The 16,890-nt window shown below is 62.0% G+C and overlaps 2 protein-coding genes across 3 annotated transcripts; one reads left to right on the forward strand and one right to left on the reverse strand.

Annotated features, from left to right (window-relative positions):
- The first annotated feature begins 191 nt into the window (after nt 1–191).
- Nucleotides 192–4,788, forward strand: TRAPPC14 (trafficking protein particle complex subunit 14). The gene is made up of 11 exons (XM_074814027.1): nt 192–868; nt 1,126–1,221; nt 1,629–1,761; nt 1,839–1,925; nt 2,081–2,201; nt 2,400–2,547; nt 2,930–3,012; nt 3,280–3,443; nt 3,654–3,808; nt 3,889–4,082; nt 4,450–4,788. Exons 1-11 carry the CDS (start codon nt 470–472, stop codon nt 4,601–4,603), a joined length of 1,734 nt encoding a protein of 577 aa, XP_074670128.1. The 5' UTR covers nt 192–469; the 3' UTR covers nt 4,604–4,788.
- Nucleotides 4,789–5,368: 580 nt separating this feature from the next.
- Nucleotides 5,369–7,094, reverse strand: LAMTOR4 (late endosomal/lysosomal adaptor, MAPK and MTOR activator 4). Of its 2 annotated transcripts, none has more exons than XM_074814020.1 (4): nt 7,003–7,094; nt 6,676–6,756; nt 6,103–6,220; nt 5,369–5,699 (listed from the first exon to the last, which is right to left on the reverse strand). In XM_074814020.1, the coding sequence occupies exons 1-4, from the start codon at nt 7,003–7,005 to the stop codon at nt 5,383–5,385; spliced, it is 519 nt and encodes a 172-aa protein (XP_074670121.1). In that variant the 5' UTR covers nt 7,006–7,094; the 3' UTR covers nt 5,369–5,382. The 2 variants fall into 2 exon arrangements, with proteins under 2 accessions (XP_074670121.1, XP_074670122.1); XM_074814021.1 differs by having other exon boundaries at nt 5,369–5,743; nt 7,003–7,084.
- Between the last annotated feature and the right edge of the window lie 9,796 nt (nt 7,095–16,890).

Consider the following 16,890-nt stretch of genomic DNA (forward strand, 5'->3'; position numbering starts at 1 on the left):
CGATGCGCTCGGCGCTCGGCTGCCCGACCCTTCCTGGACGCTCGGGGCTCGGTTCCGCGCCCTGCGCCCGCCCCTCCTTGCCGCGCCCGGTCGTTCCGGCAGCGCCGCTCCCGGGAGCCTCCGGCCCGCTCTCGGCACCTCCCCCGGCGCGGCCCGGCTCCGGGAGACCCTCCGGGCACACTCGGCCGGCTTTCCCCCCCCCCCCCCCCCCCTCCCCCGGCATCCCCCCTCCCCCCCGGGGTCCCTCGTCTCCGGGGTTTCCCTCGGCCCGGAACCCGCTGGTGCCCCAGCATCACCCCCCGGCGCTCTTCCGCCCGAACCCCCCTTCCCCGACCCCCACGTAACGGCCAGGCCCCGGCACCCCCCGATCCCCGGAGTCCCGCCGGACCCGCCCTGGCCCTAGGTCTGCCCCTTGCCCCTAAGATCCCCCGGTTCCCCCGGCCCTGAGCCCCGCCGCGGGCCGCTGCCCATGGAGTCGCAGTGCGATTACTTCATGTACTTCCCGGCGGTGCCGTTCGCGGCCCGGGAGCTGCTGTCGGGGGAACCGGGCCGGTACCGGGCGCTGCCCCGCCGCAACCACCTCTACCTGGGCGAGACCGTGCGGTTCCTCCTGGTGCTCCGCTGCCGCCCCGGCAGCGGCGGCGGCACCGGGCCGGGCCGGCCGCCCTGGGCCGAGCTGGCTGCCTCGCTGGCCGCCCTGGCCAGCGTCAGCCCCGGCGGCACGGAGGCCGGCGGGGACCGGGACGGGGACCCGGATGGCACCGGGGACGGCACCGGGAGCGGGGCCTTGCCGGAGCCCACCGTCTTCCGGGACTGCCGGGCCCTGCTGACGCACAGCCAGGGCCCCCCGGGGCGCCCCGCCGCTGGGGTGGGTGATGGGGACCAGCGAGGGGCGGAATATGGTGGCAAGAAGGAGTTGGGAAGGGACATGAGGACGAGGGAGGATTTGGGGGGACGTGGGGGACGAGGGGATGTGGGAGCAAGGGAGGGGCCTGGGAACAAGGGGGATGTGGGGACAAGGGGCAGTGGGCAGAGGTGGGGCCAAGGGCTGGGGGAGGACGAGGGGGGTGCGGAGGGGCATGGGGCCAAGGGCCACCGTGGTGCTGAGCCCTGCTCTGTCCCCAGATACCGGTGGAGGACCCCATCGTGTCCACGGACGAGGTCATCTTCCCCCTGACCATCTCCCTTGACAAGCTGCCGCCTGGTACCGTCAAGGCCAAGGTGAGGCTGAGGGGGGATGGAAGGGGACCTTGGAGATAGTGTGGGGACAGCACGGGGACCTTGGGGATGGGAGGGGACCTCAGAGACAGCGTGGAGATTTTGGGGACAGCATGGGGACCTGAAGGGGGGCCTTGGGGACAACATTCAGTCATCAGGGACAGGATCCTGATGATCACAGAGATCTAGCCCTGGTCCTCCTGTCTGGGTCTGTCGAGGGCAAGGTAGAATTTGGGGACAGGAGGGGGCCTTTGTCACAGTGTGAGCACCTTGGGGACAGCGTAGTGACACGGGATGGGGAACGGGATCCTACCTGGAGTAGGTGTGGGGGCAGGAGGAGCCGTGAGGACAGAGGAGGAGCTCGGGACTGGACCTGGGCCAGCCATGACCCATGTCCCCACTGTCCCCAGATCGTGGTGACAGTGTGGAAAAGGGACACAGAGCCGCCCGAGCTGCAGGAGGGTGGCGGGTACCTAAGTCTGCTGCAGACACGAGCGCCTGCACACGTCTTCCGCCAGGAGCAGGGGGCCTTCAAGGCGCAGGGTAGGAGCATCCTTGCGTCCCCTCTCCCTCCCTGTGTCCCCACATCCCGTGTTCCCTGACCAGTCGTGTCCCCGCAGTGAGCACCCTGCTGACGGTGCTGCCCCCGCCCGTGGTGCGATGCCGCCAGCTCACCGTGTCCGGGAAGTACCTCACCGTGCTCAAAGGTGAGCGGGACAGGACAGTGGCACAGGGACAGGGGTGGTGCCTGTGGGGTGGCTGCGACGGAGCAGAGGGTGCGGGGCAGGGGAGGATGTGACACGGGTTGGTCGGGGCCACGATGGTGTCCCCTGCACTGTCCACTGATGTCCCCGTCCCCCAGTGCTCAACGGCTGGTCCCAGGAGGAGATCTCGCTCTGGGATGTGCAGATCCTGCCCAACTTCAATGCCAGTTACCTGCCTGTCATGCCTGATGGCTCTGTGCTGCTGGTCGATGACGTCTGGTGAGTGCTGGGACAGCCTGGGGAATGTCTCTGGGGTGGGGGGGACACGGCCATGCTGTCTCCCAGACCCCACGGGGCCCCCCATTTTCCTCAGGACGGGGCCGTGCCGTGGGGGAGCCCTGGGGGGCACTGCCAGCCTCAGGCGGGCAGCACAGGCCCCCACGCGTCACTGAGCCGTCCCCACGCCCTGTCCCGCAGCCACCACTCGGGCGAGGTGCCTGTGGGCGCCTTCTGCCGCGTGGCCGGCGCTGGCTCGGCCTGTCCCTGTGCCCTCAGCGCCCTCGAGGAGCACAACTTCCTTTTCCAGCTCCAGGCGCCCGAGAGACCCCCCGAGGACGCCAAGGAGGTGAGGGGACACCAGGGGCAACCCTCAGGGTTTGGGGGACACTAGGGGTGACTGCCCTGAGGCCAGGCATGAGGGGACACTGGGGGACATCCTGGGCAGGGACTGTCCTAGCTGGGAGATGATGTCTGGGCCAGGATCAGGGGCCACTATCTCGGTCGGTGGCCTGGGGGGTGCTGTGCTGGTCCAGGGGTCCTTGTCCTCCCCTGGGGGCGGCAAAGACCACCCTGGCTGGAATGTGGGGCCACTGTCCTCGCTGTCCTTGTTGGGCCCTGGGGTGTTTGTCCTTGCCAGGGAGCCTAGGGGGATGTGGGGATGTTGGGGACCGTCCTCGCTGGGAGCAGTGGTGACAGGAACATCTCTGACCCATTGTCCCCCCACCCAGGGCTTGGAGGTCCCACTGGTGGCCGTGATCCAGTGGTCAACGCCAAAACTGCCCTTCACCAGCAGCATCTACACGCATTACCGGTGAGAGCCACCCCGAGGGTCCTTGATGTATCCTGTCCCCAAGCGGGGAGGGGCCCCCAGATCCTCCTGCCCAAGGAGGGGGAACCCAGCGATATCTGTGCCCCTGCTTGTGCCACTAACCTCACATCCTGGGGCTGCCTCGTGGCCATCTCCATGTTCCTGTCCCCACATCCTCAGGGCTCCACGGGGCTGTACCCCGTTGCTAATGCCGCGTCCCCGCGGTTCCCGGTGGCCACCCCCACGTCAGTACCCCCCTGCCATCCCCAGGCTGCCGAGCATCCGCCTGGAGCGGCCGCGCTTTGTGATGACGGCCGCCTGCGAGTCCCCGGTGCGGGCCCGGCAGCGCTTCACCGTCACCTACACGCTGCTCAACGACCTCCAGGACTTCCTGGCCGTGCGCCTCGTCTGGACGCCCGAGACCGCCACGGCCGGTGGGGACAGAGGGGACGGGGCCTGGCAGGGGCCCGAGCGGGTGGGCAAGGGTCAGAGGGGCTGGGCGTGCCTCTGGGTGTAGCTAAGAGGGGACAGACGGGGCGAGGGAGGGGGAGCGATCAGGATGAGACAGTCATAGCCAGGAGGTGCTGGAGGTGGCTGGGAAGGGGCCAGCGGTCCCGTCCCCGCCGTGCTGGTGGTCTCCACAGGGAAGAAGCTGTCCGGGGAGGAGCGCCGGGCCACGCAGGCGGCGCTGGACGCCATCGTGTGCCACACGCCGCTCAACAACCTGGGCTACTCGCGCAAGGGCAGCGCCCTCACCATCCGCGTGGCCTTCCAGGCGCTGCGGGCCGGCCTCTTCGAGGTGAGGCCTCCTGGCTTCGGGGCCCCTGCGGCCACCCTGGGGCCTGGCCTGGCGTCACCGCGTCCTCTGTCCGTCCCCAGATGTCCCAGCACATGAAGCTGAAGCTGCAGTTCACGGCCAGCGTGGCCAACCCGCCGCCTGAGGCCCGGCCCGTGTCACGCAAGAGCAGCCCCAGCAGCCCGGCTGTGCGGGACCTGGTGGAGCGGCACCAGGCCGGGCTGGGCCGGTCCCAGTCCTTCTCCCACCAGCAGCCATCCCGCAGCCACCTCATGAGGTACAGGGGGACAGCAGGGACCTGGCAGGGGGACACATGAGACAGGCAGGGCATGGGAGGGACACCTGGAACAAGAGGGGCATGGCGGTGGGATCAGAGCAGGGTTGGGGAGGGCACACAGAAGGGTGACGTGGGGAGGGGACAGGCAGGACAGGGCTGGGGCACACCCAGGACAAGGGTGGATGTGGTGGGGGGGCGGCCGGGGCTGACGGGGACACATCAGGGGGACACCTCGGGGGACACAGGATGAGATGGCTCTGGGGGAGAACGCGGGGAGGGACAGCCAGCCCTGCAGGGATGTGGGGAAGCGACAGGCAGCCCTACAGGCACCCAGGGTAGCCCCCCCCCTTACCTCCCCACGACCCAGGTCAGGCAGCGTGATGGAGCGACGCGCCATCACCCCGCCAGTGGGGTCCCCTGTGGGGCGTCCCCTCTACCTGCCCTCCGAGAAGACAGTGCTGTCCCTAGACAAGATTGCCAAGCGGGAGTGCAAGGTGCTGGTTGTGGAGCCCGTCAAGTGACGGGGACCTCGGGGACAAGGGGGACGGACAAATCCTGCTGCGTCCTGGAGACTGTGCTGGAAGGGGCCAAGCTTGGGGGGGGGGAACGTGGGGGGCGAGGGATGGGGCTAAGTCCCCACATGCCCAGGGGATGAACCTGCTGCTTCACTGGGACTGGACTGGAATGTGCCATGGGGTTACCAATGGGGACGGGGGTCTGTTCCCAGCCTGGGGGTGACAATGCTCTGGGGATGGGGGTGGCACGGGGGAAGCGGGGGGACGTCCTGTGGCTGGACCCAGCACTGTTTACACCCCTTCAGCTTCCTGCATTGCCTTGAATTTGGCTGCTAGGGTGGGGGGGAGGGATGGGGGAACAAGGGACCAGGGCCTGTCCCTGGGGCCACGGGGGACACTGTGACCAGTCCCCAGGGCGCCAAGCCAAAGGCGGGTCCTGCACTGCCAACCCCCGTGCCCTGCTGGGGACAGGGGTGTCTCCGTGCCTCCTGATACGGCTGGCACCTCCGCTCCCTATTATTTATTTGTTTCCGCGCTGGCTACCGTCCGTGTGTGTGTGCGCGTGCCAATAAAGCGCTGGCCTGGACACGGGGACAAGTCTGTCACTGGGGGAGGGCAGGAGATGCTGGGGTGACCTGGGGTGTCGCAGGGAGTGGAAGCCCCCGAAGGGCTCCGCGTCCCCCTCTCCTACGTGAAGGCCCCATCTCACCCCATGCCCTGTCCTGAGTGGACCTGTATCCCCCCCTCCCCCAAGGAAGCCAGACTGAGGGGGACCAGGACATAATTTATTGCCTCAACAGAGGGACAATGTGCGTGGGGGGGTGACACTGCAGAGCCCTGAGGCACACAGGGGACACCAGGTGGCCTTGGGGACCATAGAGATGCAGAGGACCAGTCCCCAAAGTCCTCGAGGTGACAGGGACACGAGTGGGCGTTGCTGCAGGGCCCTGGGGCCAGCAGGGCCAGGGGAGCCGGCCCCCCCCTCTTCCCCTGAGGCGCTGGGGACAGTGGGGGTGAGGGGGACCGTCCTTCCTCTCGGCGACACCTCTCAGACGGCAACGGGCTCCTGGACGTGGTTCTGCCGCTTCACCACGAAGAGCTTCTGTCCAGAGACAGTGACCAGGAGGGAGTGTTCCCCGAACACCACTGCAGGGACAGGGTGAGTACAGGGACGCTGGCACTGCCACCCCGGGGACAGGGTGCGGGTGCTGGGCATGCTACCGCGGTGGTCAGGGCTCTTCTGGGTGCAGTGGGGGCACCGGCGTGGGCACCCTGTGAGGGTCACAGCTGCCCCAGGGACAGCAGGGCCACCACTATCGGGGGGATAACTTGGGTCACCCCTAAAACATCGGGGACAGCAGTGCCACCACTATCCCCCTGGGGAGTTGCAGCAGTCACAGAGACCTGGGGGACTGCAGAGACACTGGCATCGCCCTGGGGACAGTCTGGAAGACACTCTCTTGACCTTGGGGGTGGTGTGGGGGCCAGGGACAGCCCACGCTCACCTGACAGGCGCTTGAAAGGGGGGTCGTGGCCGCGCTGGAGCCGCAGCCCGCAGGCTGTGGCTACCAGCTCCGAAAGGATGGCGGCCGTCTGCTCATCGTTCTCCAGGTCGCCCGATGACTGCGGGGTGGGGAGCGCAGCGTCAATGGGATTCGGGCGTCTGAGCCCCCCTGTGCCCAGATATCCGGGTACCCCTTCCCCTACCCCCTGCTCGGGACCCGGGTGTCTGCTCCCCCCGGTAAACGGGTACCCTTTCTACGCCCCCCCTTCCCCCAAGATATCCGGGTACCCCTTCCACTCTGCCAGGACCCGAGTGTCTGCCCCCCCTGATATCCGGGTACCCCCTTCTCCCCCGGCCCAAGATATGCGGGTACCCCTTCCCCCCCTTCCCGGACCCGGGTGCCTGTCGCGCCCCCCCCCCCAGGCATCCAAGTACCTTCAGGTACCGGTGTGTCCCTTCTGCACCCCCCCCTCCCGCCCCGCAGGGACCGGGGTCTCCAGATGCCCCCCCCCCCCCCGCGCCCTGCCCCGGGACCCCGCCCCAGGCTTCCGGACGCGGGTGCCGCCGCCCTCACCGCCAGCACGGCCCCATCGCTGATGACCAGGTAGCCCAGCTGGTCCGGGATGCGCTCCAGCCCCTGGGTCAGCGCCGTGGTCTGGGGGCAGCGGGGGGTCCGTCAGCCCACACGGCACAGGGTCACCCCGGTCCTCCCGCCTCGGCGCTCCCCTCACCCCGGCTCCGCTCCCCTCAGTGCCCCGGGCCCAGTCGTCCCTGGGCCCGCAGTGCCTCAAAGCGCCCCCCCCGCCTCCCAGTCCCCTCCAGTCGCTCCCAGTCCCCCCATCCCAGCGCTCCCCCCATCCCAGCGCTCCCCCCATCCCAGCGCTCCCCCGCTAACGCTCACCATGGCGCCTCTCCGGCGCCGTCCCGGTCAGGTGACGCGCCCTGCGCCCGCCCTCGCTCCGCCGCCCCATTGGCGCAGAGTTCCGCCTGTAACCGCCCCGCCCCGCCTCCTCCGGTTAGCGCCACAGGGCCCGCCCCCGCCGGCCCGTCCGCCAATGGGAGCCGGCTGGGAAAGCACGTGGCGAGAAGGGGGCGTGGCCCTAGCGCTTTCGGGCGGGCAAACACGTTCGTATTTGCGCGGAGCGAGTTCCGCCCACCCACAGGCCCCGCCCCCCCGGGGTTCCCCCCGCTTCTATTGGTCCCACCACGGCGGGGCGTGACCCGCGTCCCGGGGAAGGGCGGAGCGTCACCATCCCCCGGGCCACCACCCCCTCCCCGGGCCACCTGCACCCCCCGCCCCGGGCCCGTAGCGGTGTCCCCTCGGCCAGCGGGGGTAGCGCCCCTGGGGACACGCTGACCCCATCCTCTGTGCTGCCCCACGGGTGTCCCATATCGCCGACCCCGTGTCCCATCCCGTGTCCCCCAGACCGAGTGCTATTCTGTGCCCCCACCCCAACCCTGTGTCCCATCCTGTACCCCCCACCCTGACCCTCACACTGGGCCCCCCCCCAGCTTCCCGTAACTGCCATGCTCCCAGTGGCGCTGCTCTGCTGGCATCCAGAAATCACCAGGGGCTTCTAGAAGTCGCCCACGGTGCATAACGGCACTCTTCCAAAACTGCAGAAAATTGTCAACCATTAACCACAAAAGTAACTAAAAAATAAAAAATTAAAGCAACCGCTGCAGTAATGTCTTCTCCACAACAAGAAGTTAACATATCTGAAACATAAGTGGTGTAATAATCACCAGAAGTGAGTCAGAGCTCCCATCAGGAGCAAACCAGCTACAGTGCCTCACACGGTGTAACTTTTAGGCAGATCAGCAAACCTACTGCTTATCCTCTGGCCGCTTTTACGCCTTCTGGTGGTTCCCCCCTCCCCTTTCCCAGGTGGTGGGTGGGGCCTGCGGTATATGAGCCTCTTGCCAGGGTGCTCATTCTGCTCCTGCAGCTGATGCAGGGGGTCGGGGGTGCAAATACAGGGAAGGAGCTGTCAGGAAGGAGTGGGGCTCCTTCCCCATCAGCTCAGGAGAAGAGAAGGAGCACCCCAGCCAGCTCCTTCAGCACCCTCGGGTGTATCCCGTCTGGGCCCATAGACTTGTGTGTGTCTGTGTGATGCAGCAGGTCACTGACTGTCTCCCCCTGGATTGCAGGGGGGGGTGTGGTTCTCCCAGTGTCTGTCTTCTGGCTGAGGAGGCTGGATTCCCTCAGTACAACTGGTCTTGCTGTTAAAGACTGAGACAAAGAAGGCATTAAGGACTTCAGCCTTTTCTTCATCACTTGTTACCATGTTTCCTCCTGCTTCTAGCAGGGGATGGAGACCGCCCCCGGTCTTTCTTTTGCTGCTGACATATAGAAACATTTCTTGTTGTCCTTGATTGCTGAACCCAGATTAATTTCCAGCTGGGCTTTAGACCTCCTGATTTCCGCCCTTATAGCCTCACAGCATCTTTGTAATCACTGTGAGCAACTAGCCCCTTCTTCCAAAAGCTGCAAACTCTCCTTTTCAACCTGAGTTCCAGCCAAAGCTCCCTGTTTAGCCAGGGTGATCTTCTCTGTTGCTAGCTTCTCTTACAGCACCTGGGGACCGCCTGCTCCTGAGCCATTAAGACGTTCTTCTTAAAGAGTGTCCAGCCTTCCTTGGACCCCTATACCCTTCAGGATCGTGTCCCAAGGGATCCTGTCAAGCAGGTGCCTAAACAAGACAAAGTCAGCCCTTTGGAAGCCCAGGATGTCAGTTCTGCTTCCACCTCTCCTGGCCTCTCTAAGAATAGAGAAGCACATAAAGGCCTGAATAAAGGGGAGGGGGTGAAAAGCTGCAGGAGGTCGAAAAGGGAGGCTGGAAAGGAAATACAGGCCAGAAAAATGTGAAGGCCAAAAAGGGGGTGGGAGGCCAAAAAGAGGTGGGAGGCCGGAGGGAAGTAGAGGCCAGAAAAAAGTGGAGGCAAAAAAGGAGTGGGAGGCAAAAAAGGGGTGGGAGGTCAAAAAAGGGTGGGAGGCTGGAGCATAGTAGAGGCCAGAAAAATTGGAGGCTGAAATGGGGTGGGAGGCCAAAAAATGGTGGGAGGCTGGTGATAAGTAGAGGCCAGAAAAAATTGGAGGATGAAAAGGGGTGGGAGATCGAAAAGGGGTGGGAGGCCAAAAAAGGGTGGGAGGCTGGAGAGAAGTAGAGGCCAGAAAAAATTGGAGGCCGAAAAGGGGTGGGAGGCCAAAAAGGGGTGGGAGGCTGATGAATAGTAGAGGCCAGAAAAACTTGGAGGCCAAATGAGTGGGATGCCAAAAAGGGGTGGGAAGCTGGAGAGAAGTAGAGTCCAGAAAAAAATTGGAGGCCAAAAGGGAGTCAGAGGCAAAAAGGGGTGGGAGGAAAAAAACAGTGTGTGAGGCTGGAGGGAAGTAGAGGGCAGAAAAGAATTAGAGACTGAAAAGGAGTGGGAGGCCAAAAAAGGGTGGGAGGCTGGTGATAAGTAGAGGCCAGAAAAAAATTGGAGGCCAAAAAGGGGAGGGAGGTCAAAAAGGGGTGGGAGGCCAAAAAGGGATGGGAGGGTGGAGAGAAGTAGAGGCTAGAAAAAATTGGAGGCCAAAAAGGGGTGGGAGGCAAAAAGGGGTGGGAGGCTGGTGAGAAGTAGAGGCCAGAAAAAATTAGAGGCTGAAAAGGAGTGGGAGGCCGAAAAATGGTGGGAGGCTGGAGAGATGTAGAGGCCAGAAAAAAATTGGAGGCCAAAAGGGAGTCAGAGGCAAAAAGGGGTGGGAGGAAAAAAACAGTGTGTGAGGCTGGAGGGAAGTAGAGGCCAGAAAAGAATTAGAGACTGAAAAGGAGTGGGAGGCCAAAAAAGGGTGGGAGGCTGGTGATAAGTAGAGGCCAGAAAAAAATTGGAGGCCAAAAAAGTTAGTGGGAGGCAAAAAGGGGTGGGAGGGTGGAGAGAAGTAGAGGCTAGAAAAAATTGGAGGCTGAAAAGGGGTGGGAGGCCAAAAAGGGGTGGGAAGCTGGAGAGAAGTAAAGGCCGCGGGTCACTGTTTCTACCCGGACCCTATTCGCGGTTGCACATGACCCAGGTCACTGTTTCCACCCGGACAGTATTAGGCGTCGCACCCGCCGAGGGTCACTGTTTCCGCCCGGACGTGATTCGCGGTTGCACCTGCCGCGGGTCACTGTTTCCACCCGGACCCTATTCGCGGTCGCACCTGCCGCGGGTCACTGTTTCCACCCGGACACTATTCGCGGTTGCACCTGCCGCGGGTCACTGTTTCCCACCCGGACCCAATTCGCGGTTGCACCTGCCGCGGGTCACTGTTTCCACACGGACCCTATTCGGGGTTGCACCTGGCGCGGGTCACAGTTGCCACCCGGAACCTATTCGCGGTTGCACCTGCCACGGGTCACTGTTTCCACCCGGACCCTATTCGCGGTCGCACCTGCCGCGGGTCACTGTTTCCCACCCGGACCCTATTCGGGGTTGCACCTGGCGCGGGTCACAGTTTCCACCCGGACCCTATTCGCGGTTGCACCTGCCGCGGGTCACTGTTTCCCACCCGGACCCTATTCGGGGTTGCACCTGGCGCGGGTCACAGTTTCCACCCGGACCCTATTCGGGGTTGCACACCTGCCGCGGGTCACTGTTTCCCACCCGGACCCTATTCGGGGTTGCACCTGGCGCGGGTCACAGTTTCCACCCGGACCCTATTCGCGGTTGCACCTGGCGCGGGTCACTGTTTCCCACCCGGACCCTATTCGGGGTTGCACCTGGCGCGGGTCACTGTTTCCCACCCGGACACTATTCGGGGTTGCACCTGGCGCGGGTCACAGTTTCCACCCGGACCCTATTCGCGGTTGCACCTGGCGCGGGTCACTGTTTCCCACCCGGACCCTATTCGGGGTTGCACCTGGTGCGGGTCACTGTTTCCCACCCGGACACTATTCGGGGTTGCACCTGCCGCGGGTCACCGTTTCCATCCGGACCCTATTCGCGGTTGCACCTGCCGCGGGTCACTCTTTCCTCCCGGACGTTATTCGGGGTTGCACCTCGCCGCGGGTCACTGTTTCCACACAGACCGCACTCCAGGTTGCACCTCCTCCTGCACGCTATTTCCACACCGATCTTATACCGGTTTAAAACCTCCACATTACACTTACAGCTTAGTAACACCTTGCAATTACAACTGTAGGTTACAGCTTACACTCAGACCTTAGGGTTTACAGTTACACTGTACAGTTAGCTTTACAGTTAGGGTTACAGGTTAGAGTTAGCGGGTGGAGTCAGGGGTGGTCTTAGAGTTAGGGGGTGGACTCGGGGGTGGGTTTAGTGTTAGGGAGTGGACTTGGGGGTGGGCTTAGGGTTAGGGGGTAGACTCAGGGATGGGCTTAGGGTTAGGGGGTGGACTCAGGGGTGGGCGTAGGGTTAGGGGGTAGACTCAGGGATGGGTTTAGGGTTAGGGGGTGGACTCAGGGGTGGGCGTAGGGTTAGGGGGTGGAGTCAGGTGTGGGCTTAGGGTTAGGGAGTGGAATCGGGGGTGGTCTCTGGGATAGGCTTCGCGTTAGGAGGTGGACTCGGGGGTGGGCTTAGGGTTGGGGGTGGACTCAGGGGCAGGCTCTAGGGTTAGGGGGTGGAGTCAGGGATGGGCTTAGTGTTCGGAGGTGGACTCGGGAGTGGGCTTAGAGTTAGGGGGTGGACTCAGGGGTGGACATAGGGTTAGGGGGTGGACTCGGGTCAGCTTAGGGTTAGGGGTGGACTCGGGTGTGGGTGTAGGGTTAGGGGGTGGACTCAGGGATGGGCTTAGAGTTAGGAGGTGGACTCGGGGATGGGCTTAGGGTTAGGGGGCGGACTCAGGGGTGGGCTTAGGGTTAGGGGGTGGAGTTGGGGGCGGACTGTCGGGTTAGGGGTGGAGTCGGGGGCGGGCTCTAGGGTTAGGGGGTGGAGTCAGGGGCGGGCTCTAGGGTTAAGATGCGGAATCGGGGGTGGGCTCTAGGGTTAGGGGTTAGGGGTTGGGGTTAGGGATTAGGGTCAGGGTCAGGGGTTAGGGTTAGGGGTTGGGGGTGAGGGTTTAGGGTGATGGTGAGGGGTTAGGGGTTAGGGTGAGGGTGAAGGTGAGGGGTTAGGGTTTAAAAAAATAAAATTGGAGGCCAAAATGGGGTGGGAGGCCAAAAAAGGGTAGGAGGCCACAAAAGGGTGGGAGGCTGGAGCATGGTAGAGGCCAGAAAAAATTGGAGGGCAAAATGGGGTGGGAGGCCCAAAAGGGGTGGGAGGCCAGAGAGAAGTAGAGGCCAGAAAAAAATGGAGGCCGAAATGGGGTGGGGGGCCAAAAACATGTGGGAGTCCCGAGGGAAGGAGAGGCCAGAAAGAATTGGAGGCCAAAACGTGGTGGGAGGCCAAAAGGTGGTGGTAGGCTGGATGGAAGTAGAGGCCAGAAAAAGTGGAGGTTGAAAAGGGGTGGGAGGCCAAAACAGGGTGGGAGGATGGAGGGATGTAGAGGCCTCCTACCCCGTATCGGTCTCCCACCATGATTCAGTTTGAAATTTCTTCTGGCCTCTACTTCTCTCCAGCTTCCCACCCCTTTTCACCCTCCCACCCCATTTCCACCTCCACTTTTTCTGGCCTCTAGTTCCCTCTGGCCTCTACCCCGTTTTGGCCTCACAGCATGATTTTGCATCCACCCTTCATGGCCTCTACTTCCTTCTGGCCTCCCACTATATTTTGGCCTTCCACCCTGTTTCAGCATCCACTATTTTATGGCCTCTACTTTGCTCTAGCTCCCACCTCGTTTGGGCCTCCCACCATGGTTCTGCCTCTAATTTTTTCTGGCCTCTACTTCTGTCCGGCCACCCACCCCGTTTCGGCCTCCCACCCCGTTTCGGCCTCCACCTTTCCCGGCGTCTACTTCCCTGCATACTCCCACCCCATTTCGGTCTCTCACTCCTTTTTGGCTTCCACATTTTTCTGGCCTCTATTTTCCTTCCAGCCTTCCATTTTGGCCTCCCGCAGATTTTCCACCCCCTCCTTTATTCAGGCTTTTATGCGCTCTTTGAACTTCCGACACTTTGTCGCCCACCGAGCCCTTTTTGTTTCTCTCACCCCTTTTGGCACTCCACAGTTTTCTGCCCTGTACTTGCCCTTCAGCCTCTCACCTATTTTCGGTCTCCACTCTTTACTGCCCTCCGTGTCCCCTCGGGACTCCTGGCATCAAAGGCCAAGGGTCCAACGGTAACCGGGCTCAAACATCCGGAGAGGCCCCGCCACGGCCGAATCCAGAGAGGCCCCAGAAAGCGAAAGAAGAAAATCACGGCCATCTCGGCAGCACCCGCCTCCCACCGCAGGAAGAGAGAGCCCGCTCTCCGGACGAGGAAGGAGCCCTCTTCGCGGTCCGCAGCGGGCCAGAGCGCCGACGAGCGCCGCAGGGTCCGCGCGCGTCACCCAGAGCGCGGCACGGCCGCGCGGCGCGCGAGGGAGCGTGGCCACGCGTACGGGAAGCCGCGTCTTCCCTTCGGGGCCCCGTCGCCGCTCTCACGCGTTTCGGGCTCTCCCCCGGCCCCCTCTCTCTCCCGCACCGCCGTGATTTTTTTGCTTCCCTTTACCTCCGCTCTCCTTCTTCTCTCCCTCTCCCTCTTATTCTGTCTTCTGCTAGCTCTCTCTTTTTCTTTTTCCCTAGACGCCTTTGTCCCGCTTCCTCTCCTTCTGTTTTTTCATCCTCCGTCCCGTACCCCAGCACCGGTTTTTTCCTTTTCCGGTTTTTCGTCCCGTTCGGCATCGGCGTCTTTTCGCCCGCGGCGTGTATTCGTTCGGCATCTTATCGTACGTCTCTTTTCGGTATCCGGTATCCCAAAGACGTGCGTCGTCAGCTTAGATCTCTTCTCGAGTTTTTCAGAGAAGAGGATCGCTTTCATCTATCGTCTAGGCATCTCCTATGGTTTTTTCTGTTAAGTTTGCATTTTTTTTTTTCGTTCTAGCAATTTAGGCGTCAGGCCGCTTCGTACGCTTTCCGATACATTTCAGGGAATTCCACATTTTTTTGGTTTTCCGTGCTTCGGGACTCTTAAGGGAGTCAGTCGGAGAGACGGTCAAGGTCACTCCGAATCGTCGGCGACGAACAGTAAATAATTTATATCGGAACCGGTGATATTTCCGAGAAGGAATTCTTATAGGATCTAGTTCCGCTTCGTTCTTTAGCGCTCTCCGGGACACGGTTCCATTATCACAGAATCACAGAATCACAGAATCAACTAGGTTGGAAAGGACCTTGAAGATCATCCAGTCCAACCATTCACCTAACACTGCCAGTTCCCACGTACACCGTATCTCTCGGCGCTATGTCAACCGTACTCTTAAACACCTCCAGGGATGGGGACTCTACCGCCTCCCCGGGCAATCCATTCCGCTGCCTAATAACCCGTTCTGTAAAGAAATACTTCCCGACATCTAGTCTAAACCTTCCGTGGCACAGCTGGAGGCCACTCCCTCTCGTCCTATCGCTTGTTATTTCATTAAAGAGACTCATCCCCAGCTCTCTGCAACCTCCTTTCAGGTAGCTGTAGAGGGCCACGAGGTCTCCCCTCAGCCTCCTCTTCTCCAGAGTAAACAACCCCGGTTCCCTCGGCCGCTTCCCGTACGACACGCGCTCCGGACCCTTCGCCGGCTTCGTCGCCCTTCTCTGGACACGCTCGAGTAATTCAATGTCCTTTTTGTAGCGAGGGGCCCAAAACCGAACACAGCCATCGAGGTACGGCCTTACCAGCGCCGAGTACAGGGGCAAGATCGCTTCCCTGTCCGTGCCGGACACGTTATTTCCGATACGGGCCAGGACGCCACGGGCCTTGTCGGCCACCCGGGCGCACCGCCGGTTCACGTTCAGCCGGCTGTCAATCGACACCCCCGGGTCCCTCTCTGATCGGCAGCTCTCCAGCCACTCCTCCCCAAGCCCGTAGCGCCACCGGGGGGGCTTAGGCGGCACGCGCGGTCTCGCCGGAAAAGACGAGTCACCCCGCAGCATTTCGGTTTACACGTAGGAAACTAGAGCGCCTCGTTTCGGATAACGATATTATTATCGCATTTAGCCGACTACTTCCCCACGTAGCTTAGCACGATATCTGTCTTTTTCTATCTATACCCCAGAAAAACTAGGTTTCATTCCCGTCCCGGTCACATCGCCGACACAATAGACTTAGCGAAAGAGCGGATGTCGTCGTATCCGGTAAGGGTCGTTTTCTTCCTACGGCATTTTGCAGGTCACAAACTTAAGGCAGAGGAGAAAACTCCCAGCTGCTCCCACAGGTGCCTTTATGCCTTCCGGTGGTTCAGCCCTCCCCTTTCCCAGGTGATCGTGGTCAGGGTGGTGGGTGGGGCCTGGGGTATATGAGCCACAGCCTCTCATCAGGGAGCTCATTCTGCTCCGGGGCCTCTCTGAGGTCAGTGCTCTGGTGTTCTTCAGAGTCAGCGGCAGATTTTGAGCCGAGGAAGCTCTTCATTCTGCTCTCGGGCCTCTCTGAGGTCAGAGCTCTGGTGTTTTTCAGAGTCAGTGGCAGATTTTGAGCCGAGGAAGATCTTCATTGTGGTCTCGGGCCTATCTGAGGCCAGCGCTCTGGTGTTTTTCAGAGTCAGTGGCAGATTTTGAGCAGAGGAAGATCTTCATTCTGCTCTCGGGCCTCTCTGAGGTCAGAGCTCTGGCAGATTTTGAGCCGAGGCAGCTCTTTGGGCAGGTGTGTTTTAATAATCACAGAAATAGAGGTACCTGAGACAAGAGTTTCAGCATCAGTCAAGGTTCAGCAGTGTGTATAGTAGGAAGTAAACAGGTACATAGTGGGTTTTTTTCAGGTAAGTAATTTTGTATCCGTGGGGTGGGGCGGGTAAAACAGTTTAATAGCGTACACTTACATTTTTTCTTTTCATTCTAGATACATTGCATTTTCCTGACTTCATCGAAGACGGGACCTCGGTTTTTTCCCTAGCGTCGGCGTATACGTCGTAAGGCGTCGATATCGTCCACATAAACGGGACCAAAGGGGAGAGGACGGAGCGACGGTCAGAGCGAGCATCTCGTAAGCATGCGTATACGGAGTTTTAGCCTTTCTCAGAAAAACGGCGGGGACGTTTTAGCATTCGTCAGGAAAGAGGCAGGGACGTAAGGCACGGAGTCTTTCGGGATCCGGGACGGCTCATCGCGTTTCCCGATCGCCCGCGGAGCGCCGTATCGTCTCGCGGGCGCAGCGTAGGCAGCCTTTGGAATAGGATGAGCATTCGAGGCGAACCGGGGCAGCGGAGAGGAGGGGCACGGGCCCGGCGTTTTCCCCCGAGCGCAAATATAATATTCCATCTTTTGAAATCGCAGGCGCCGCAAGCGACGACGGCCCCGGCGTCCGACGCCGAAACCGGCACGGAGCGGGCGAGCCGAAAGGGCCACGCTTTCGAGGAGGAGGGCGTCGCGGAAGAGGGCCGCGTCGGCCGACGCGACGCCGACCGGTCGCTCGCTTCGCGGACGTTCGGCGGACGACGCGGAGGAACCCGGCGACTCGGGAGCGTCCCGGTCGGCCGACGCGGTCGTCGCGGAAGACGGTCCGGCCTCCGGCCCTCTCGAAGCTAAGTCGAGGGTCCAGGGCGGGAAGGTCCGGGAGGAAGGGACAGGGTCGGGAATCGCAGGGAGGGCTTTTCGAGGTAGCGTAGGGGAGAGGACCGTCCGGGAGCGGCGCCCCACGCGCCCGTAAAGGGAGCGAGTCGCTTTTCGGCACCGGAGTACCGTGGTCGGGGCAGTTCCGGCCCGCGTCCGTGTCGTCGTGTACTTTGCGTGTTCTGCGTTCCGTATCTTATA

Source organism: Strix aluco, unplaced genomic scaffold (genome assembly GCF_031877795.1).
Source record: "Strix aluco isolate bStrAlu1 unplaced genomic scaffold, bStrAlu1.hap1 HAP1_SCAFFOLD_125, whole genome shotgun sequence".
Taxonomy (NCBI): domain Eukaryota; kingdom Metazoa; phylum Chordata; class Aves; order Strigiformes; family Strigidae; genus Strix; species Strix aluco.